Below are 23,527 nucleotides of genomic sequence, written 5' to 3' on the forward strand. Positions count from 1 at the left end.
ACATCCTGTTAACGTTGTTTTCTGCAGGGTAAGATCCAAGCAGACGATGTTCTAAGCAGCTCAACGTTGGTGAGATGTATTTTTTCAGTGACCACGTCGTGTTTTTATGAAATAGGGCTGTCGAGCTGTCTTTTTTATCGTTTCTTAGAATTTATGTGACTCTTCAATATCACTTCCATTCCACATCATTTGTTACAGGTTTTCTTCACACATTGTTTAACATATGATAGTGAATAAAGAATGAAATTACATTAGATTACTTGCATCGTACCTGTACATATAAATCATATTCAAGTATATCAGGCCATCAATAAAGTTTATATTCTGTCCCTTTATTATATGTTGAATAATGTCCCTAATTAAGCTATCGATACAGTTATATATTTTGCATTCAGTGCATTCTATGCTGTTTTATCGAGTGCATGTAAGTGAACACTTTTCTTTTGGGAGTTGTTTATGTAAGCTGCAATATCTATCGATTTTACCGTTTGAACACTTTATTGTATAGAAGTCTGTGATAATGCTTCAAAGCAATTTCTTTCCAACTTTTTAGCTCTCCAGCCAAAGGTGGTGTATGGCTGGCTCACTATCGACCTCAGTGGCAAAGGTCTGACCTCCGTCCCAGCCGAGGTGTTTGACAACAGAGATATCGAACGCCTTGTCCTGTCTAACAACAGGCTGACGACCATACCCGAGGAGATAGGTCAACTACAGAAGCTTCGTGAACTTAAGCTTGACAACAACCTACTGACACAACTGCCGGAAGCAATCACTACTCTACCTAATCTAAATCACATTGACCTGTCAAAGAACAGTATTGACACATTGCCTGCTGGATTCTCGAAGTTAACACTCCACAGGCTACACCTCCACAACAATAAATTCAAAGAGATACCAGAAGAAGTTTGTTCACTACTTCAGCTCCACACCTTTTCCGTGACAAGCAACCCACTCAAGTATCTCCCTGACAATATATCTCAACTAACAGGACTGAGAACCATGTACATCGGTAGATGTCAGTTTTTAGAGTTCCCCAGACAAGTGCTGCAGTTGGAGGGTCTACAGGAGCTATATATGGGGACCTGGACTGGTAAAGGCAAACCATCACCCGTACCTGAAGACATCGGCAGACTGAAGAACTTACAAGTCTTGGACCTGCAGAATAGTAGCTTGGCGTCACTGCCTGATAGTGTTGGGGAATTGATGCAGTTGAGGCACTTAAATATCTCTGCAAACAAATTCACATCAGTTCCTGACTCAATCATGAACCTGTCCAACCTTGAGAAGCTAAACATGTCAGGTAACAGAATTTCCCACCTTCCCCTGACTCTGATCCGATTGGCCAAACTAAAGGACATGGGCATCTCTGAAAACCCCCTGACATACCCTCCTCCTGATGTCTGTCGGATTGGTACAGCCGCCATCATGGACTTCCTGAGAAGAAAGTTGAAGGAAAAAGAAGATGGTATGTAATATGAGGATTCTGGAGAAAAGTTTGATAAAGGGTCAATCAATTAGAAAGACGTAATGTAAATGTATTAGTTACTATGCATGTGCCACAAGCAACATTTGTAGCTTTTTGTTGATGTAGAACAAGTAGTTATAATATGGATCATTATAGATATGCCTCAATATAGATATAAGGTGAGAAACTGTGACTGATAAGCTGTGTTACCGTGTAGATTATATGTAGATAAGATCATGCAATATGCTTTAATGTAAAAGTTGTCTGAATATGAAAGCTTATTACTCTCTTTAATGCAGGCTAGAATTGCTCGCTCGCATCTAACCACAGTCATATCGATGTTTCAGGGAAAGACCTGAGGAAACGTCTCCACCATTTCTCACAAAACGTGACTGAAACGCGCGAGGTGGAAGGTCTCGGTGTCGCACTTCAACTTACGGCAGATGAGATGACGTCCATTACCCAAGTAATACTTTTGGTCACTTGAGCATTTGTGCATGAAAACTCTATACATCACTCAGAAACGTGGTGTATACAAACTCTCAGAACAACGTATGCCTGTAACAATGTTGTTGCTTAGCCTACGTTTTATAACTACATGAGTAACTAGAATAGAACATACCTCCTACAAAATACAACAACCATTGTGTCACAGCGTCCAATGTAAACTCTTATACTTTAAGGGTTCAAGCAACCAAACCCCGAGTTACCAGGCCTATAGCGTGCTGTTGAAGTGGATGGAGAAAGACCGAGAAGCGTCGGTGGACAAGCTTCAGCAAGAGCTGAGTGACTTTGGCATGGACCTGCTAGCACAGGAGGTTGGCAGGATTGAGGTATTGGCACCAAGTTGTTTTCAAGGTCTAAAAAAGTAAGTTTGATATAAAAGTCTGTATTTTCACCTTTAGCTGACACGTTTCAGTAACGACGGACTTTGTTTTACAGGCTCGGCCAGGTAAGCGACCGGCAGAAACATCAGCTGGACCGCCAGCCAAGCGATCGGCAGCCGGAGAGTTTTATCTTGACGGGCATCAGGACGAACAGCCACCGGAGGAAAACTGCACTTCGAGAGCCCTGGTGGAAGAACAACAAGGCAAGAAGCCAAGAAATCGAGGTAAGCTTGCTGGACATGAATGCTACCTGGAAAAGGCACATTGCTTTCTGAATTACTTCGGCAGGAACACATGAAAAAAATGATTGATTGATTGATAGATAGATAATGACGATAATAATAACAAAAAAATTGAAACAGCTTCCAACTATCCTAGTTAGAGAGCTTAGCTACTGTCAATATTTACATGTGCTGCGTGTGAAGTGAGACAGATAATAAGTCGAAATTCTCACTAAATTTACACAGCTCTCTGCAGCTTGTATTATGTAGCTTGTATTTAAGACGTCTTAAGATTTAAAAGATAGCAAAGGTTTCTCAGCGTCCATACAAATACATGACATGAAAAATACTCTCAACGTTGTCATCCATGCTTTGTTTTCAGGATCTGGAGCTAAGCCTATAGTGTTGCTGCTCAACGATGAGTATGGGACTGCAAAGGGCGGCATATCCACCGTCCACTACCAGATGACGTCACTACTGGCTTTCAAAGGTGCAGAGGTCTATTCTACAGTCCTGAGTGCCACAGAAGACGATAAGAAGGATGCAGCTGCTGATAGCGTTCAGCTCATCTTTCCAAAAACATCCAAACGTGACAAGAGAGAGCCCTGCCTTGATTGGCTGACCTTTGACCATAAGGCTCGTTATCCAGACCTTCCTCTAGTCGACTTCATCGTCGGTCACGTGCCCATCACAAGCCATGCAGCAAGACAAATCAAGGAGCAACGTTTTCCTGACGCTAAACTCGTCCAAGTCACGCATGTGATGCCAGAAGACACCAACCAGTACAGGAGCGATGAGAGGGTGTTGAGCATTGGAGACGAGCAGAAAAACATTCTTGAAGACCTGGAACATGCTGACGTAATCATCTCAGTAGGACCATACTTGCATGACTACTACAAGCATGAGACGAGAGATTTCAAACCTCACTTCGAGTTCCTTCCTAAGCCCTCCGATATCTTCAGCACAGCAAAGTGCAAATACGTTGATACCAGTGTGAAAGTGGTTCTATCCATCGGCAGGGTCAAGGGTGTGGAGAAGCTGAAAGGATACGATCTGGCCGCAATGTCCATGGGCAAGGTCATCGTAGCACACCCCGACGCCAAATGGCGAGCCCACGGCATAAGTGCTGAAGATTTCCAGGAGAGCAGGGATATCATCCAGGCCAACGCGAGTAACATCCATTTCACCCCCCTGAAGTACGGCACACAGGACGAGCTGCACAAGGACATGGAAAAGGCAAACGTCGTGCTGATGCCGTCACGTGCAGAGCCATTCGGCCTGATTGGTCTGGAGGCCATCGCTGCAGGGGTGCCGGTCCTGGTTTCCCACAAGTCTGGTCTTGCGAAGTTCCTGAAGACACAAGACCCCGAGTTCGACCGCACGATCGTAGAGATCGAAGATGATGACGATGAGGCCGCCAAAACCCTGTCCAAGCGCATCATCAAGATTCTGTCGGATGGACACAGAGAGTTTCGGGCCGCACAAAGTTTGAAGGAGAAACTTTTGGCCTCGAAGTACTGGGCTGCATCACACACCAGTTTCCTCGAAACATTTGGTCTGGAAGGCTAGCTTATAACCACATTGCTTTGATGCCTGCCAACATGTTACATCTGCCTGTTGATTGTCTCTTTTAAAGTTATATCATGGCCTTCAGAACCCAAAAATATTCATGTAGGTACAAATCCTGACTCTTGATCAAACTTATATCATCTTACCACCTATTCATACATTCTGAACTCTTGCAAACATGGCAATGAGGAAAACAATTGATATAACATAACATCCACGCTTTGTAATTTAGAAGAGAAGAAGCTTGCAATCATATAGGTCTAAGGGTTCTTACAGTTCATTCCATTTTTATTGGCACTGCTGAATATTGACTTCCAGCTGGATTCCATATCATACTTTATATTTAAAGTTGTCAATCTAGTGCAAAACTATGATTTTAGAGTTGGTTGAAATTAGAGATATGGTAGTATTCTTTATGTATTTTTAGAATGATGATTGTAAAGCTCCTAATAAAGATTGGAAAGCTTGAAATAAAAAATATTGCTTATGAAATATGCCACATATGCCAGGTTGTATGGTTTGAGCTGCCTCTACCTGTACGTCTGCTCAGCAAGGAATGTAGTTTTGTACAGATGGTGTGAGACAATGTAATTACTGTATATCTATTGTGGAAGAAATATGTGATTGACATTTGTTGTAGTTGATTTTTTCAATTGAATCTAGTCTTCTTCAAGGAATGAACAGATGTCAGATGACAGATGTAAGTCATGGTGTCAGACAAAATCATGCAATCTTGGCGACGACATAAGATCTACAGCCTTATAACTTCTTTAGAATAAACTCAACAAACACATTCAGAGGAAGGTCACAAATCCCTGAAAAATCCGATTTTTCATAGATAAGTCTTTATAGAAGGTCAAAGCTAGACAATCAGTCGTTTGAAAATTCCTGCTATCTTATCACGAATAAAACCTCAGAGAAGACAACTTATTGGCTTCTCAGCTAAACATCAATGTCCCCAAATCCCTTTGGAGCCAAAACTCAAAGACATACATGTACGTGTTCCAAGTCAAGACAATAAGTAAACTAAGATATTAGGTTTGCCAAAAAGACTAAATTTAAAAGCCTAATCCCATATAAGCCACAAACGCTGATAGAACTCTGACATAACAACAAGCAAAGACTCGTTCAAGGACCAGATTACAATCTTTGGCAAAAATGAAACTAAACAAAGGAGCAGCGGTAGGCTGATTGATGTCATGGTTATAGTCTACGGTGTGCCCTAGTTTACTAAGAGTACTCAAAAGCTTGTAACAGAACCACAGATACGTAGCTGGTATGTACATGGTGTCTCGTACAGTTCGGGCCATAGCTGAAGACCTCACCTTCGACATCGCGTCAGGGATCACCATGGATGACTCTTTGAGGGACGGTATGACGGGAGTCAGTTCAAATCCTGCACAAGGAAAAGCTGCTCTTAGGCCGGTTAGTTGTGATGGCAATCGCTGCATCGAGCCTTACGCTGTTAGTTATCACGAAGGTGGTGGTAATGGCGGAAATAGCGACTTGTCCACAGAGAATGGTGCTACGGCTTGGAATGTAGAAACAATAACCAACATAGTCCCGGGCAATGCAGATATTCAACCGTACGCATTTTCATACATGTGTCAGGACCACATCGTATCCGTCGAGACAAGTTTGGAAGAGACGAAAGAACCGTTTCACCAAGGTGATGGCAATGGTGGAAATAGTGACATATTCTCAGAAAATGGTGCTACGGCTGGAAAAGGACAAACAATAATCGACAAAGCACCGGGCAATGCAGATATTGAACCATATGCTTTTTCATACATGTGTCAGGACCATATCGTATCCGTCGAGACAAGTTTGGAAGAGGCAAAAGAACCGTTTCAGAAAACAATCACGGCTGTAAGCAGCATCAAGGATGTTTCAACTAAACTGGTGATATGTCACTCATCCAGGGTTGATGATGGCACTACTTTTGCCAGGGATAACCGTAATGTCCAACGGCTTCGACGTCCTCCAATTTCACTTCATCCAAATCAGATGTACGCACAAAAGGACATTGCCGAGCTAAACGTTCATACCGAACCTCCACTGCAGAAAACAAGAATGGCTTTAAGCAGCAGCAATGATGTTTCAACCGAACTGGTGGTATGTCACTCATCCAGGGTTGATGTAGACACTACCATCGCCAGGGATGACCGTAATGTCCAACGGCTTCGACATCCTCCAATTTCGCTTCATCCAAATCAGATGTACGCACAAAACGACAGTGCCAAGCTAAACGTTAATACAGAACCTCCGTTGGGGTCAGCAAATAGTGGTGGCAAAAGCTGCACCAAGTCATGTGTTGTTCAGTATCAGACCGGAGATAAAAATGGCGATGTTGAAATACCTACCAAAAGCAATTCTGCATCCGAAGACGAAGAAACATTCCACATCGTAAATTTTCATGTTGATATCATTGAACCATATGCCGTAGCTTACACCTACCATGATGACATTGAGGAATCTCCAGAAGAAATGACAACCATGGAACCCTGTCAGAAAGCTAAAACGGCTTCAAGCAGCAACGATGATGTCTCGGCCAAATTGGTTAGATGTGACTACAGGAATGACGATGACACAATGGGCTTTCCTGGGAATGACAGTGCAAGGCATGACATTCTTCATCCACCGAGTAGACTCCAACCAAATTCGATATGCGACAGTAACACACGGGACCCGAATCTGTTGTACCATACATCAACTCTGAACTCGAATCCAACTAGTAAAGAGCAAAACAACCCGAGCTACGACTCACTGTCCCCGCAAAATGCCGAAAAGTCTAACTCGGCTTACGGGCAAAATAATCAACCTGACTTTCGCAGCACTGAGGTATCACAAAGTGAGGGCATCCTCCGAATCGACCCATATGCTATTCGATACCAGGAAGACGATGACATTAGCAGTGACATACGAACGCGTGGCCCTGTCGCTGAAAACGGACAAACAGTCGACATTGACCTTGGTGATAATGCGAATATTGAACCCATTCAACCGTACGCTGTTGCTTTCGGATGCCAAGGCGACATGCCGTCTGACAAGAAGACAAAAGAGACTCATGACAAAGAATCGTCTAAGAAAACAACTTCAGATAGCAACACCATCTCGACCAGCATGGCAGGAGGTGACTCACACCAGAATGATGCTGTAGACTCAGTGTCTAAAGGACAGGACAAGTGTAACAATCTTCGACGTTCTCCGGATACATTTCATGCAAATCCGATGTACGCACGGAGCGACCTCATCCCTAATCCCATGTATGCACCAAACGTTGGCCAGCAAGCAATTAGAGGTAAGAAATGTCTACATGTATTTAATTAGCCTTTTGTTTTAGTTATTTAGCCCTGTGGGTTTGAGTGATGTATGTAAAAACCTCATTATAATGTAAAAAAATGACATTTTTCTGAAGTTTTAGAATATGATGTCCACTTCAGTTTTGTTCATCATCAGAGAGGTGACACCAGCTGAAATCCACTTCTATCGTGAAATCAAATTAATGTCTCCCCAGCTAAAGCGCTCGTTATAATGTATTTCATTTGAAATGTTACAGGTGGAGAGAGATTTGTACGCTTTGTTTATTTTCTCTTCCTGAGAAAGTATTCTTTTGATTTTGTTTGCTTTCGTCTTGACGCTTTGAGATAGACTCTAAAGCCCTGCTTTGTACTCCAGTACAGTTCAATGGCTAATCATTGGTTCACAGCTGCCAAGTGCTCTTGCATATTCTCCAAGCTTTTAAGATCAACGCGAATTTGGGGGGCCACTTTCAATGATATCTGTGACCACATTGTCCAGGAGCTGTTGCAGGAAGAAACGGGTACATGAATGAATGTCCTGCCAGTTGAATGTGTTTTTGAGACCGCTTCAGAGGTAGTACGTGTAGGAGTAGCTTGGCTGGTATGTGTTGTTTCCCTACAGGGAAGAGATGTTGCCTTGCTGTAGTGGCAGCTATTGTACTTCTGGTATCATTGACCACTGCTGGAGTCATTCTTGCGATGTTCTTGAGTACACACGGTAGTCCACTGGTAAGATAGTTTATGTCTTTCTCGCTATTTTCTCCATCTGTTAGATGTTCCAGGAACCATTTTATACGAAGAGTCTCCTTACTTGTCATCACTAAAATAGACTTACAGCCAAATTTTGTACCCGTAGTCTTTATTTGTCAAGGAAGAAACAGTGGACCAGACGTTGGCAATTGTAGTTCCATTATGATTTGACGTCCACCAACACCGATGGACTTCGAAGCTATGAAAAGTCTGCGTGAAGCTTCAAACAACAACGTGTACTTGCGAATAATTGTATTTTGGCGTAGTATGAATCTGACATGACATTTTAAAGTATACAGCAAAATCAATCCAAATGTTATTTTCCATGTTTCTATCGGCAGCATTGTGCACTAATTGTTGTTTTAGAATTAAAATTAGAGCATCGCATGAAGAAATGTATAATTAACAACATAGTTCCCTATCTAAAGGTGGCACAAACTGTGAACACCACCTACACAACTGGTCAGTCCGATATGAACACTACCTACATCCCTGGCCAGTCTGATCTGAACTCTACCTACATCCCGGGTCAGTCTGATGTGAACACTACCTACATCCCTGGTCAGTCTAATGTGAACACTACCTACACAACTGGTCAGTCTGGTGTGGACACCACCTACACAACTGGTCAGTCTGATGTGAACACTACCTACACAACTGGTCAGTCTGATGTGAACACTACCTACGCAACTGGTCAGTCAGATATGAACATTACAGACACAACTGGTCAGTCCGCAATCCTGTTTCAGTCTGATGTGAATACCTACATCCCTGACCACCCTGCTATCAGCAGTTCTATGGGAACGACAACATTAAAGCCCGTTTCAATTTCCACGGTGAGTATAATCTTCGAGTTATTCTTCCGTAAACGCATGAAGGTCTCAAACTAATTTTTTTCATCACCAACTCACTAATCCTTTCCACATTTGCCTTACCGAATGAAAGGTATACAAAAAAATGTAATGACTGTATTATAGCTATATAGCTTGATCGATGAAGGCACTCGATGGTCACCAATTTCAGCTACTCCTACCGGTAGAAATGTCAATAGTCCACATTTTGGTATTATTTGATATTATCATATAGCCAGGCGCCGCGGACCAATCAGAAGGCCCCGTTCCACGTTGGTTATAACGCCGTAACACATAGATTCCGGCCAGGCCGGTGTGTATCGCTCATCTGGTTGGTCAGAATGAATCGACACCGGCACCAGTGTCGATGCAAATCAACACCGGTGCCGGTGTCGATTCATTCTTACCAATCAGAAGGAGCGATACACACAAGAAAGTAAGGGATATGCAGGCATTGGCCAATCAAAGGAGCAAAACATTTGCCAGAGCAGAGGTAATAAGTACAGACTCCAAGGGGAATGGCTCCTGACATTGATAATTAGTTTTGTTGTTCTAAAAAGCCAAAGATTGCAATGTTTGGAATATTTTCTGTGGAAATTTTGGTTTAAAAATGCAATCTGTAATCTCCTCACAAATGTAAGTACCAAAGAACAAATGTGAAATTCGACAAAGGAATTCAAACGTATAGTACCAATGGGATCTATGCGTCATACAGGAGTTTGCAAGTTTGGGTAGGCTATATGATAATAACGATAATGACCCGCCTGTTCCTCGGTGTACATGGTGTTACAACGCCTGGTCCTTTGCTATAACCACCTCATAAAACCACCTCGTTCGCTTCGCTCACTCGGTGGTTTTATTCGGTGGTTCTAGCAAAGGACCAGGCTTTATGACACCATATACACATCGGGGCGGGTCATTAACCCTTATTTAATCCACAGGTGAGTTCTACCGATGGCTCATCTGGTAATGGCTCTTTGGGGGAAGCATTAACCACCGTGATGCCATGGTTGAAAAGAAGACGTCCAACAGGTAATTTTGATCTGCTTTCGAAACAATAGTCTGGAAGAGAGATTTAGCTTTTTTTAATATCACTTGAAATATTGTCTACCCCTCTCTCCTTTCAAAGGGTAGTTTTGACTGCACTTGAAGGGAAGGGGAAAATGGACATTACATCTAGAAATATAACTTTTCGTTCATTTCTTTCTATACGTCTCCTAAAGGAAATCCCAAATTTAAGATTTGTACTTTCCGAAAACGAATATTGAGTCTTTTTCATGTCATGTTTCTGTTATTATCCACCACCTACAGAGGGGTTTTAGCATTTCGCTTACGTCGCGTTAATTTTGTATCCTTCCAGGATTGGTGAAGGGTGTTGGGGAAGTTGGGCTGAGGAATTTTATTGAAAGTGTTAGACGTTGGGTGAGAATGACTGTTCCTTTGCTAGTATGTGCAGTATGTCCTATCACGTATAACTTGTTAAGTTCTGCTGGTGTCCGGCCACGCACGCAAATAACTGGTATACTCCAAACGAGTTATTTTCAGCAATGAACAATTTTATCACAATCGTTTCTTGTACAACGGCCATACTGGGTAACATTCTGCACCGTGTAAAATTCTATGAACATGAGTCTGTGACAGAAATTTAAAGTTTGAACACTCAGCAGCACGATATGTTTATCACGAATCATTTGATACCAAAAACACTTTCAAGAAAACTGGGGAGTTTTCGAAGACACTTCTGAGCTTGTATACGAATCATGTAACATTTGCTGTAACAGTTACAAATCATTGGTTATTAACTGTCAACGGTGAAGTTTGATTATTGTGATGATGCGAGCATGGCCAAAAGGTCAGGAAGGATTATTTACGGTTCTCATTTTGATCATTTCCAGTTGAGCAGCAAAGAAAACCGGAAAAAGCCTAGCGAGGTGGTGATGACTTGTAATTTGACAGGTAGCCACAAGTGGTCGTGTCTGCTACCAATGTCGTAATTGTAACTGAGATGGTCAACAAGTGACTCCAAGCCCTTTGCTTGGAATAGAAGATACCCGTCTTGCCTGTTTCACATGCGCCAACGTTCCCTTATGTAAAGGAAGAAAGGAAAGCTCTGATCAATATACTTCGAACATGGTTCAAAAGACTGCGGCCACAGAAGAGAACTCTTATGAAATGACTGTGTTTGTATATGGCGCGCGTGGGAGTGTGTGTGTTGTGTGACCACTGTGTGTACTGCTTCAGTGACCACTTCATAGTATAGATGTCTTAAAAAGGGCCAAAATATTGTGTTTTGACAAAATGTCAAGTTTATTCTCTGCACTCACCAAGGTAACATTTTATGGGCACTATTCAAGAAACTGGCTTCTTCTTAAAGAGGTCAGAACCCCGCGTGTAATAGTGACTTGTGATTGGAAAACATGGCACAGTGGTGTACGAAGCCAAAGCTTGTTGGGGGCATGCTTCTTCCCTGAGGAATGATTATAACGCCCTGTAACGCCCTGATGTTAATATCCTCTTTACAACATTTTTTAGGAAATCTGATTCTGTGTCTAGGATTCTTCGTCCAATGACACTAAGTGTCCAGGAGTTTCAATATGTCAATGTTGTTGAACTTTGGCTTTTATTTCATATTGCAACATCCAACAATGGAATTTCAAAGGCAAAGATCATAGTCTCTTTAGACTAGAAACGTTTGCAGACGTAAGTCATGGGGTTAGACCATAATCATGCAATCTTGGCGTCAACATAACATCTATATACTAAAGCCTTTTAACTTCTTTAGAACGAACTCAACAAACATATCCATATGGAGTGACAGGTCCAAGGAAACCCCTTGTAGAAAGCCAAACCTACACAGTAGTTAGAATTGTCTAGGTTTGACATAGAATACACCCGTTTTATTTTCGCGACGATTCAAAGTTTCACTGACAACACACGTACTTCTCAGCTACATATCAAGGCCCTTAAATCACTTTGGGGCTAACATACCCAGACAATACATGCTTGAAGTCAATATGTAATAGATGTGATATGTAAAAAATCAAAGTTTGCCAGAAAAAGTATAGCTAAAGCATAATCTCATATAAGTCCCAGACGCTGTTAAGACTCTTTAAAAACAAGCTAAAAGTTCAATTGACATATTGTGAACCTTGGCAAATAACAAAACTGAACAGGGGAAAAGTGGCAACCGGTTTAATATCATTGGCATAGACTCCCTGTGTGTGCTCGAGTGTACTCCAGAGTAGTCACTTCATTTTAACCAGTAGTTGTGTACATGGCCTCCAGTATCAGTGCAGTCGGGACCATGGCTAAAGACAACACCAACATGGCATCAAGGATCACCATGAGGGACGGTATGACGGGAACCAGTTCAAATCCTGTACCTGGAAAACCTGCTCTTAGGCCGGTCAGTTGTGATGGCAATCACTGCATCGCCCCTTACGCTGTTAGTCATCACGAAGGTGATGGCAATGGTGGAAATAGCGACGTGTCCACAGAGAATGGTGCTACGGCTTGGAATGTAGAAACAATAACCAACATAGTCCCGGGCAATGCAGATATTGAACCATACGCTTTTTCATACATTTGTCAGGACCATATCGTATCCGCCGAGACAAGTTTGGAAGTTGCGAAAGAACCGTTTCACGAAGGTGATGGCAATGGTGGAAAAAGTGACGTGTCCACAGACAATGGTGCTACGGCTTGGAATGTAGAAACAATAACCAACATAGTCCCGGGCAATGCAGATATTGAACCATACGCATTCTCATACATGTGTCAGGGCCATATCGTATCCGTCGAGACAAGTTTGGAAGAGGCAAAAGAACCGTTTCGGAAAACAAGAACGGCTTTAATTAACATCAATGAAGTTTCAACCAAACTGGTGAGATGTCACTCATCCAGGGTTGATGTGGACACTACTATCGCCAGGGACGACCGAAATGTCCAACGACTTCGACATCCTCCAATTTCACTTCATCCAAATCAGATGTACGCACAAAAGGACATTGCCGAGCTAAACTTTCATACCGAAACTCCACTGCAGAAAACAAGAATGGCTTTAGACAGCAGCAATAATGTTTCAACCGAACTGTCGGGATGTCACTCATCCAGGGTTGATGTAGACACTAACTTCGCCAGGGATGACCGTAATGTCCAACGACTTCGACATCCTCCAACTTCGCTTCATCCAAATCCGATGTACGCACAAAACGACAGTGCCAAGCTAAACGTTAATACAGAACCTCCATTGGGGTCAGCAAATAGTGGTGGCAAAAGCTTCACCAAGTCATGTGTTGTTCAGTATCAGACCGGAGATAAAAATGGCGATGTTGAAATACCTACCGAAAGCAATTCTGCATCCGAAGACGAAGAAACATTCCACATCGTAAATCTTCATGTTGATAACATTGAACCATATGCCTTAGCTTACACCTACCATGATGACATTGAGGAATCTCCAGAAGAAATGACAACCATGGAACCCTGTCAGAAAGCTAAAACGGCTTCAAGCAGCAACGATGATGTCTCGGCCAAATTGGTTAGATGTGACTACAGGAATGACGATGACACAATGGGCTTTCCTGGGAATGACAGTGCAAGGCATGACATTCTTCATCCACCGAGTAGACTCCAACCAAATTCGATATGCGACAGTAACACCCGGGACCCGAATCTGCTGTACCCTGCATCAACTCTGGACTCGAATCCAACTAGTAAAGAGCAAAACAACCCGAGCTACAACTCACCGTCCCCGCAAAATGCCGAGAAGCCTAACTCGGCGTACGGGCAGAATGATCAACCAGACTTTAACAGCACTGAAAGTGAGGGCATCCTCCGAATCGATCCATATGCTATTAGATACCAGGAAGACGATGACATCAGCAGTGACATACAAGCGCGTCACCCTGTCAGTGAAAACGGACAAACAATCGACATCGACCTTGGTGACAATGAACCAATTCAACCGTACGCTGTTGCATTCGGATGCCAAAGCGACATGCCGTCTGTTAAGAAGACAAAAGAGACTCATGAAAAAGAATCATCTAAGAAAACAACTTCAGATAGCAACACGATCTCGACCAGCTTTGCGGGATGTGACTCGCTCCAGAATGATGCTGTAGACTCAGTGTCTAAAGATGAGGGCAAGTGTCACGTTCACAATCGTCGACGTTCTCCGAATACACTCCATGCTAATCCGATGTACGCACGGAGCGACCTCATCCCTAATCCCATGTATGCACCAAACGTTGGCCAGCAAGCAATCAGAGGTAAGATATGTCTCCATGTATTTCATTAGCCTTTTGGTTTTAGTTATTTAGCCCTGTGGGTTTGAGTGATGTATGTAAAAAAACTCATTATGATGTAAAAAAGTGACATTTTTCTGAAATTTTAGAGTATGATGTCCGCTTCAATTCTGTTCATCATCAGAGAGGTGACACCAGGTGATAGGCATTTTCAATACTTTTCCCAAATCAACTTGGTGTTTTGAGCTGAAGCGCTCGTTACAATGTATTTCATTTGAAATGCTGGAAGTGAATAATAGACTGGAGAGATTTCTAGCCTAGGTTTTGTTTCTTTTCTCCTCCTGAAAAAGTATTCCTTTGATTCTGTTTGCTTCCGCCTTGACGCTTTGAGATACTGTACTTGACAATAGCCACGAATTGAAAATTATTAAGAAGCTTAATAAGATATGCTCTAAAGCTCTGTATTGTTCTTCATTTCAGCGGCTAATCAATTGTTCACAGCTGTCAAGTGATCTCCCATCTTCTCCCATCTTTTAAGACTCGGGGCATTTGGGGCCCCTTTCAGTGATACCTCTGATCAACATTGTCCAGAAGCTGTTCCAGGCAGAAGCTGTTACATGAATGAATGTCCTGCCAGTCGACTGTGTTCTTGAGACCGCTTCAGAGGGAGCTTGTCTTGGCATAGCTTGGCTGATATGTGTTTTTCTCCAAAGGGAAGAGATGTTGCTTTGCTGTAGTGGCAGCTATTGTACTTGCGGTGTCATTGACCATCTGTGGAATAGTTCTTGCGATGTTCTTGAGTACACACGGTAGTCCACTGGTAAGCTAGCTTATGTCTTTCATGCTCTTTTCTCCCCCTGGGCCCTGTTAGATGTTCCTGTAACCATTTGATACGGAGAGTCTCTTTCTGAATGAAAGTTGCACTGTAATTACCATGACAAAAATGGACTTAGCCAAATTGTCTACTGCCCACGCGTAATCTTTGTCAAGGAATGAACAGAAGTTGGCGATTGCAGATCCACTTGGATTAAGAATGACTTCCAACAACACCGATGGACTTTAAAGCTTCTTCGTGTAGCTTCAAACAAGTTATACTTGTGCATGATTGTATTTTGGCGTAGTGTGAATCTGACATGACACTTTAACGTATATAGCAAAATAAATCCAAATGTTATTTTCAATTTTTCTATCGGTAGCATTTTTGCTTTAATTGTTGTTTTAGAATTTAGAGTCAGTCAGAGCATCACATCAAGCACATAATTAACAACATAGTTCCCTATCTAAAGGTGGAACAAACTGTCAACACTACCTACGCAACTGGCCAGTCCGATGTGAACACTACCTACATCCCTGGTCAGTCTAATGTGAACTCTACCTACATCCCTGGCCAGTCCGATGTGAACACTACCTACATCCCTGGCCGGTCTAATGTGAACTCTACCTACATCCCTGGCCAGTCTGATCTGAACTCTACCTACATCCCTGGCCAGTCTAATGTGAACACTACCTACATCCCTGGTCAGTCTGATGTGAACACTACTTACATCCCTGGCAACCCTGCCTTCAGCAGTTCTAAGAGAACGACAACGCTTAAGCCCATTTCAATTTCCACGGTGAGTATAATCTCGGAGAGAATTTTGAATAAACGCCTCAACGTCTCAAATTAAATTGTTAGTTTTCTGCATCACTAACCCACTAATCCTTACCCAGAAAGATGTGTGCAAATCAATGGAATGACTTTGTACTATATCTTGATCTAAGCACCCACTGAGACCACTGGTCATCAATACCAACTACTCTTACCGGTAGAAAATGGCAACAGCCCACCAACAGCCCACATATTGGTAAAAAATGGGATAGCGGGGGTGTTATCCATTTATTTTACCAATAGGAGATTCAAGAATTAACTTCTGGTGAAAGATGAGTTTTATTTTGCACCCATGCATTAGAACACCTCTTTGTAGTTAGCACGTGTTTCCAAAATGATTATTTTCAGGACTAAAAAACATGGGATTAATAACCAATCCTATCCACAGGTAAGTTCTACCGATGGCTCATCTATAGCTGGCAATGGCCCCTTTGGGGAAGCATTGCCCACCGTGATGCCATTGTTGAAGAGAAGACGTCCAATGGGTAATTACCTCCATGAAATGTCATGGAATGGAGGTTATATTTTCTGTTATGTGTCTCTGTCTGTGTAGATGATTACTCAAGAACGGCTGGATGGATTGGTTTCATACTTGTTGTGTTGGTGGGGTGTGATGAAAGCTCGAATCGATGAGAACTTGGGAGCCGTATCTGTCGTTATAATCGATGTAATAATATCAGAAATCACCCCTATATTTGAGATATATTGGTACAGGCATCGTGCTGTATGTGTTTGTTAATGGGCTTAGCTGAGAGCAGATAGTGAGGTGACAGCTGTTTGGGGAACCCCCAGTAGTTTTATTTATGTCTGCTTAGGACTGTTTGAAATATTTGTAACAGTTGGCACAGTAGTTACCTCCATGAAATGTCATGGAGGTTACATTTCCTGTTATGTGTCTCTGTCTGTGTACAAGATTACTCAAGAACGGCTGGATGCATTGGTTTCATACTTGTTGTGTTGGTGGGCTGTGATGAAAGCTCGAATCGATGTGATTTTGGGCGCCGTATCTGTCGTTATAATCGATGTAATAATATCAGAAATCCCCCCTATATCTTCGATATATTGGAACAGGCATCGTGCTTTAAGTGTTTGTTAACGGGCTTAGCTCCAAGCAGATAGTGAGGTGATTTGTATGACAGCTGTTTGGGGAACCCCGAGTTTTTTAATATGATAATTAGTTTTATTTATGTCTGCTTAGGATATCATGGAGATGTGAAGCGTAAGTATAATTGTAAGAAGTTGAGGTACATTTAACGGTAAGGTATGGATGTCTCACATACTGTACTGCTGATTTGAGTGACATGGTGATTAAAATGCCATTAGGTCCTCTCATCTTAGATGGGTTGGGTGTCAGAAGTTTTATGGGCGATACAGATGTTCTGATTTCGTTACGATAAGGGACAGTTGTTAGTTGTCTCTTTCGTAGCCAATGGTACTTGTTTTTTAGCAGACGGGGTTGGCGCCAAGTATTCATCTTACAGTTGATGTAGGGCTATCAGAGGAAAGTGTGCATCTCATTTTTGTACCGTGTGAACAGCTGATGTTATGACATATTGGTGGAAAATCAAATCACCATCTGACTAAAGTTGGCCACATCCCTTCTTCTTTCTGAGTTTCCCAACTTCCTCCCACCACACCGCTCTGAGGCACATAGTCGAACCTCAATAATGCTGACAACGTTAACCTTAGACAGTTTAAATGCCAAACATCAAGCTTAAGGAACACCACGCTACCATATGCCGTCGACCTCTTAAACGCACATTACACAATTAAGTGTCACATTTTAATAATTACTAATCAGATGGACATCCTCTGTGTCATTAAATAAATACACCACTACTTCCCCATAACATTTATAACCATTACTCTCAAATACAACCGAATATAAACATACATACCATCCACAAAAAAACAATAAATATTTCATGGAGGTATGAGGTCCCCGAACTCTAGTTTTGATCTGCTTTCTAAACAAAAGTTTGGAAGAGAGATTTAGTGTTTTTTCAATAAAAATAAAAATAATAATGATAATGTTTTATTACAAATTCAAGCCCATGGGGCTAATTGGAAGTGAACAAAAATCAAATACACAAAATGAATGAATGTGGTCTAAATGCAGGTAGATAATCTAAATTCTAACATACAAATATTAAATGGTTGAATGTACATACGGTAGTAATAGAGTAGGTATTAAACCTACGCTTCAATTGCGAGGTTTGGCTGGTTCTTTGAAGACAGTTGAAATGAAACGTCCCATATATTCTATAATAGATTGATTCGATGTCACTTGAGATGTTGTGTACCCCTCTCTCCTTTCAAAGTGTAGCGGCACCTTCAGTGGTTTTGACTGCACTTATTGTGTTTGAGTTTTAAAGACTGAAGGAGTTCTGGCAATAGAGCCGTCATCTATTTTTCTCTCGAGACGGGACGCAAGTCTCAGGACTGTCCGACTTAGGAAAACTCAATCTTAACACTCTGCACTACTTTCCGAAAACAAACCATCAATTTTTTTCCTACCTCAGCTTACTGCACTTGAGGCACCGGTGCAGCACTGCGGGGTTCGTTCACTGTGGCGCTGTTACGTTATTTTCGCCGATTTCCTTTATTATAATTTAGATATTACGTAATACGCAAAAGTATTACTTAGAAGACAACAAAATACACAAAACTTCATTCTTTATCACTAAAATTCGTTGAGTATCTTTCGAACCCCGTAGTGCCACACCGGTGCCGCAGGTGCAATGAGATACCACCTTTTCAGACACATCCTGATTATGTCTCCGTTGTTACCCTTTATTTCAGAGGGCTTTGCTCAGGTCGGTGTACCCGTAGTGAACGTTTATGTGGGTCCGAATCAGGAAAGCCTGGTGAGATTAACCGTGTCTGTTTCGTTTTATGAATTTATCACATAGACCGTATTGGCTCGTTCTCATTAAATTAAAATGCCAAAAATGCTGTCGCCTGAGTTTACGCCTTGATATGGAGAAAATTATAGACAACATCACTGGTTCCTTCATTTTTCCACAACCCTTGTAATGTTTTACAAAAGATACACCACAACATTCGTATTGGTTGATGGCTTAGAAGATTATTATAGCCACGGGTGGGATTTCACCACCTTAAAATTGGTTGTCGCCTGAAAAGAAACGAAGAATTCAAATAGTAGCCAAAAATGTAACAATTAATTTCCCAGAATGATTGTTCGGTAGGTGAAACCAGCTACCCAGGCCCTCTGACCGATCACGAAAATAATAAGTTGCCATTTTTTGGCTATGGTTTAAAGAAGAATTTTCCTAAACAACCACGTAGTTTTCATTGAAAATAAAGCCGATTTATTTTTCGACCAAAAAAAATGCATTTTTTTTTACATTTCAATGAGAACGAGTGTATTACGTTCTACACGTACCACTCCACATATATATGTATATGTCATATTTCATGCGAATGATTTACAGTGCGGAAAATTAATATTGTTTGTCAAATATTTTCTATACAGTCTAACAATTCTATGAACACGAGTTCGTGATATGAACTCTCCACAAGATCATTTATCACGAGCCCCTTCTTAAGAGAAACACTAATTTCAAGAACAATATATTTGTTGACAAGATTTCTGTTCTTATAAACGGATAATATGCTACTGCATAGAATATGTTACATTTGGCATGTGATCACCAACTGTCAACGGCGAACTTTGATTATTATAATAATTATGAAATCCAGGAGAAATATTTACGGTTCTCATTTCAATCATTTTCAGTTTCAACAATTGAGAAATCTACTCTCAACCTCTGGCAAAGTTGTTGACAACAGAAGAGTGGAAGTGTCTGATGACAATGAGGTAAATGTATTTGTAACTGAGAAGGTCAACCCTTGAATTCAATCCCTTTGCTTCGAATAGGAGATTAGAATATTCCAACCCAGGATACCATAATCAATATTCCGATCACGTCTGTTCAACAAGAAATCCGAACGCCAACGTTCCCTCATGTAAAGGACAAAAGGAAGATTGATCGTCTGAGACTTTCCTTTCACTCAGACGTTTGGTTTATACTTCAAACATGCTTGAAAAGACTCCAGTCGTAGAAGAGAACTGTTGTGAAGTGAGTGTATGTGTATTTGTATGTGTATGTGTATGTGACAAAAGTACATAAAGACTTTGATCATATATTTCATGGAGATATGAGGTCTCCGGAATCTAGCCTGACTGAAATCGCGCTCCTAGCGGCCGGTCCTATAGTATTGTCGCCGCTCTCGGGGAGGGGGTCATTAACCCCAGCCAGCAAGAGATTACACAGGCTATCCGGAATCCTGCATTGTATGGATTTCTGCATTGTATGGATTCAAAGGGGTCACGAGGGCTTGGTATTGTTCATCATATTTTCTTCTAATCATCAGTATTGTTTGCTATCTTTGGAAGTGCCTTTGGAACTGTTTTGGATCGATTTGATGACATTGTTTGTAGTGATATGAATGTGGACTAAAACTTCGTAATGACATACATTGTTGTAAAACATGGACTACTTTACATGACCTTAATACAATGTACGGAGCACAGTACAATGTACAATGTACGGAGCACAGATATTGACGAAGCACGTATAGTTTTCTGGGCTTTCTTGTAAAATAAGGCAGAATACAAAGCTGCGATTCACTTCATGATCATGACGAACTTCATTTTACATGTACCCTAAATGCACATTGTGGAAAATAAACATTAATCAACGTAAAACTAATTTGTTAACATCTCTGTCTGACTTCTGGATTAACATCAATCTGATGGCCTGGTATCTTAATTAGCATGCAGCAAGCATGAACTATCTATTTAGATCACCGTTAGTGTTTATGTTGCCTTCAAGATAGTAAAGACAAACCATTAACACAAACAAGGTTTATTAGATTGGACAAAGTAATGCAAAATAGGTGAGATGTTTGTTTCCTTGCCTGCACTATTCTTATTACAGAGCTTAAAGCACACCAGTAAGAGCTACACTGAATTCTCAGAGTGAGTCATATACACTACATCACTATTAAAAAATGCTAAGGAATGACGCTTCAAATGTCCGCTTTAAGATCCTATGCTTAAGTTTCTGGCGTACGGTCACTTTACGATCAATGCAAAGAAACAAGATTCATACTAGATGTCTAAAAAGGGGGCGGGGGAGGATGCCATTGATTATGTCTATGTGTCTGCTAAGTCTCCTTGGTCAAAGTATCTGCAGAAAGAGAAAAACATTGTCTGACCAAACTGCAAAATGGCATTTACAAAGGGCATGGTTGGTCACCTGTGCCAAGTTTCATAAAATCATGCAAATGAGAGCAACTCCTCACAATCACATTGCATCAAATTAGATCCGAAATCCAATGTATAACAGACATGCTGTACTTACCTAGATACCAAACATATGAGAAGGTTTAAAGGAGCCAGTCTGTCATCCTCTTTACTATCCTGTAACAAAAACACAATAAAGATAGATGTGTATATGTTACATCTTTTCATTTTGCCTTTAATAAAAAGTGCAAGGCCACTGTGACCATGGCAAATTTTCTGTAAAGTCTAATACTGAAAATTCTACTTACTATTTTTAATAGTTTAAAAACAAATTCGATTTTCCAAATCTTTATATCTATGGATCTTTAGTGCAGTCCCTTCAGTTAACTTGGTAACAGATTTTTAAGGGAGCTGTTATTCATTATCAAAAAAGTCATTACTAGCTTTGCAAGGGCATCTTTTAGTTAAAATATATGCTAAAACATTATCAGGTATACATGTTGCTCAATCTAATTCAATGTTCAACCTAAAGGAGTGTATGGAAGTTACTGTTATAGTAATAAGACAGTGGGGTCATGTGGCAAAACAGCAAGGTGTTAGGTCCAAAACCTAGAGGTCCTGGGTTTGAATCCGCTGATAGGGTACTGATCTTGTGACATTCGGAAAGGCACCTAAAATAAGTTTCTTCACTTCACTCAGGTGGACATGAATACCTAGCTTCAACTAGGTATGTTCCTTGAATAAGACATTGAATGGAGGTCCCATGTTTTAGGAAAGCCACACTTCAAGCATGTTAAAGAATGTGCCACAATTCTTGAAAAGAGTCCTTCCCAGTGTGAGTGGATCAAACCTTACAGTCCAGTCTATATGACTTGAAAAGATAATAGTCATCTGCTTCCAGAAATGTTAAATCTCATAGACAAGAAAGGAACTCACGAGTGTGGCTCGTATAGCACTACAACATCTGGACAGTGTACGTAGGGAAGCAGCCGTGTCAGGGTACAGGGGCTTCTCTAAACACACCATCAGGGCATACAACCACTGTGCCTGCGTGGGGGAGGTAGAGGAAAAATAACAAATACCATACTGTGTCTACCCATTTGTAAAGGTGCACTCTCACTGCACTTGCATCAAGCTTGTATCACTGCAGGCTTTGAAAGATACTCAATGACATAAAGAACAGATTTTCTTACATTTTGTGTTTTTTGCTTCTAAGCCATACTTTTATGTATTACACAAAATCTAAACTATAAAAAAATCGGAGAAAATAACAAAACAGTGATGCAGTGAATAAACCCTGCAGTGCCACAAGCTTGATGCAAGTGCAGTGAGAGTTCACCTTAAGGGGTCAAAGGTCTTAGAAAGTAATTGTTCTATGTATGTTATGTTACACAATCTATAGCAGTCCTTACAAGTGACCTTTAAAGTATAATTTCAATTTGTCAAAATAAAGGATAGTCAGTAACATGGTGTGCACCATATGGCATGGCTTCTGGGACTACATTTCTACATACTAGTATTTATTTCCTGAAACCTATCTTCATTGGTGGTATGCTGCATATGTTTTGGAATGTGTGGCATATTTTAGACTGACGGACAAGCAACACATATTACATACAGTAAGTACATTCCTATATACAGGAGACTTTTAATGAATAGCAATATTTACCTGTATTGTTGAGAATCCATGTCTCTGTAACCATGTGATGTGAAAGTCCAGAACTTGTATCACAGTCCACTGTAAGTATATTGAAAGTCATTAGAGTATTACACTTCTGGCCAGTAAGGTTTGTAGTGTGTCTTTCTGACATTTTGAAATGATACGCTGCATACGATAAATCTAAAAAAATAAAAATCTCTATAGCCAAATTGCATGGTAAAAACACTAAAAACACTGACCAAGTTGATCTGCTGTGCTGGTAATCAAATACTTGCAAAATTGCTGATGCAGTTCTGACAACATTGATAGGGGGCATCACTGCACCATTGCCAAAACTTACCTGGTCCATGGTTATCAGAATGTGTAAACTTGGTGGTCTGCCCTCCTGTAACAATAAAATAACAGTAATAACAGTAACAATAAAAACCAGTTAATAAGAACAGTTGAATTCAAAACACTCATCTTACTATTGGGCTAAAATACATATAGGTCCTTAATACATACATGTATGCCATGAAACTTCTTTACGCAATGAAGATACTGACAACTACATTACAAGTAAGTCAATGAAGGTAAGACATCCAGGTAATAAGACATGCCAAAAAGCAATTACTCAAGCAACTGGATATGATTTGGAAACGGTCAGACGTTCAACT

At 41.1% G+C, this 23,527-nt stretch overlaps 2 protein-coding genes across 2 annotated transcripts in view; one reads left to right on the top strand and one right to left on the bottom strand.

Moving 5' to 3' along the window:
- Positions 1 to 203: 203 nt before the first annotated feature.
- LOC118416780 lies at positions 204 to 5,088 on the top strand. The gene is made up of 5 exons (XM_035822025.1): positions 204 to 1,465; positions 1,813 to 1,931; positions 2,149 to 2,298; positions 2,408 to 2,576; positions 2,956 to 5,088. Exons 1-5 carry the CDS (start codon positions 1,000 to 1,002, stop codon positions 4,140 to 4,142), a joined length of 2,091 nt encoding a protein of 696 aa, XP_035677918.1. The 5' UTR covers positions 204 to 999; the 3' UTR covers positions 4,143 to 5,088.
- Positions 5,089 to 20,815: 15,727 nt separating this feature from the next.
- The window catches only part of LOC118416782 (gem-associated protein 2-like), a 6,437-nt gene continuing 3,725 nt past the window's right edge, over positions 20,816 to 23,527 (bottom strand). Inside the window, exons 6-10 of the mRNA XM_035822028.1 lie at positions 23,212 to 23,256; positions 22,881 to 22,949; positions 22,148 to 22,258; positions 21,330 to 21,388; positions 20,816 to 21,155 (exon numbers count right to left, since the gene is read on the bottom strand). Of these exons, the coding sequence (XP_035677921.1) occupies positions 21,122 to 21,155; positions 21,330 to 21,388; positions 22,148 to 22,258; positions 22,881 to 22,949; positions 23,212 to 23,256 (318 nt within the window). The 3' untranslated portion in view covers positions 20,816 to 21,121. The remainder of the gene's footprint in view (positions 21,156 to 21,329; positions 21,389 to 22,147; positions 22,259 to 22,880; positions 22,950 to 23,211; positions 23,257 to 23,527) is intronic.

This window comes from Branchiostoma floridae, chromosome 5, assembly GCF_000003815.2.
Source record: "Branchiostoma floridae strain S238N-H82 chromosome 5, Bfl_VNyyK, whole genome shotgun sequence".
Classification (NCBI taxonomy): Eukaryota; Metazoa; Chordata; class Leptocardii; order Amphioxiformes; family Branchiostomatidae; genus Branchiostoma; species Branchiostoma floridae.

Excerpts from the sequence above, each read along its gene's own strand:
- LOC118416780 (XM_035822025.1), top strand. The coding sequence starts at position 1,000 with ATGTACATCGGTAGATGTCAGTTTTTAGAGTTCCCCAGACAAGTGCTG. Across the intron at positions 1,466-1,812 it reads GTTGAAGGAAAAAGAAGATG|GGAAAGACCTGAGGAAACGT; the intron begins GTATGTAATATG and ends TCGATGTTTCAG. Across the intron at positions 2,299-2,407 it reads AGGAGGTTGGCAGGATTGAG|GCTCGGCCAGGTAAGCGACC; the intron begins GTATTGGCACCA and ends TTTGTTTTACAG.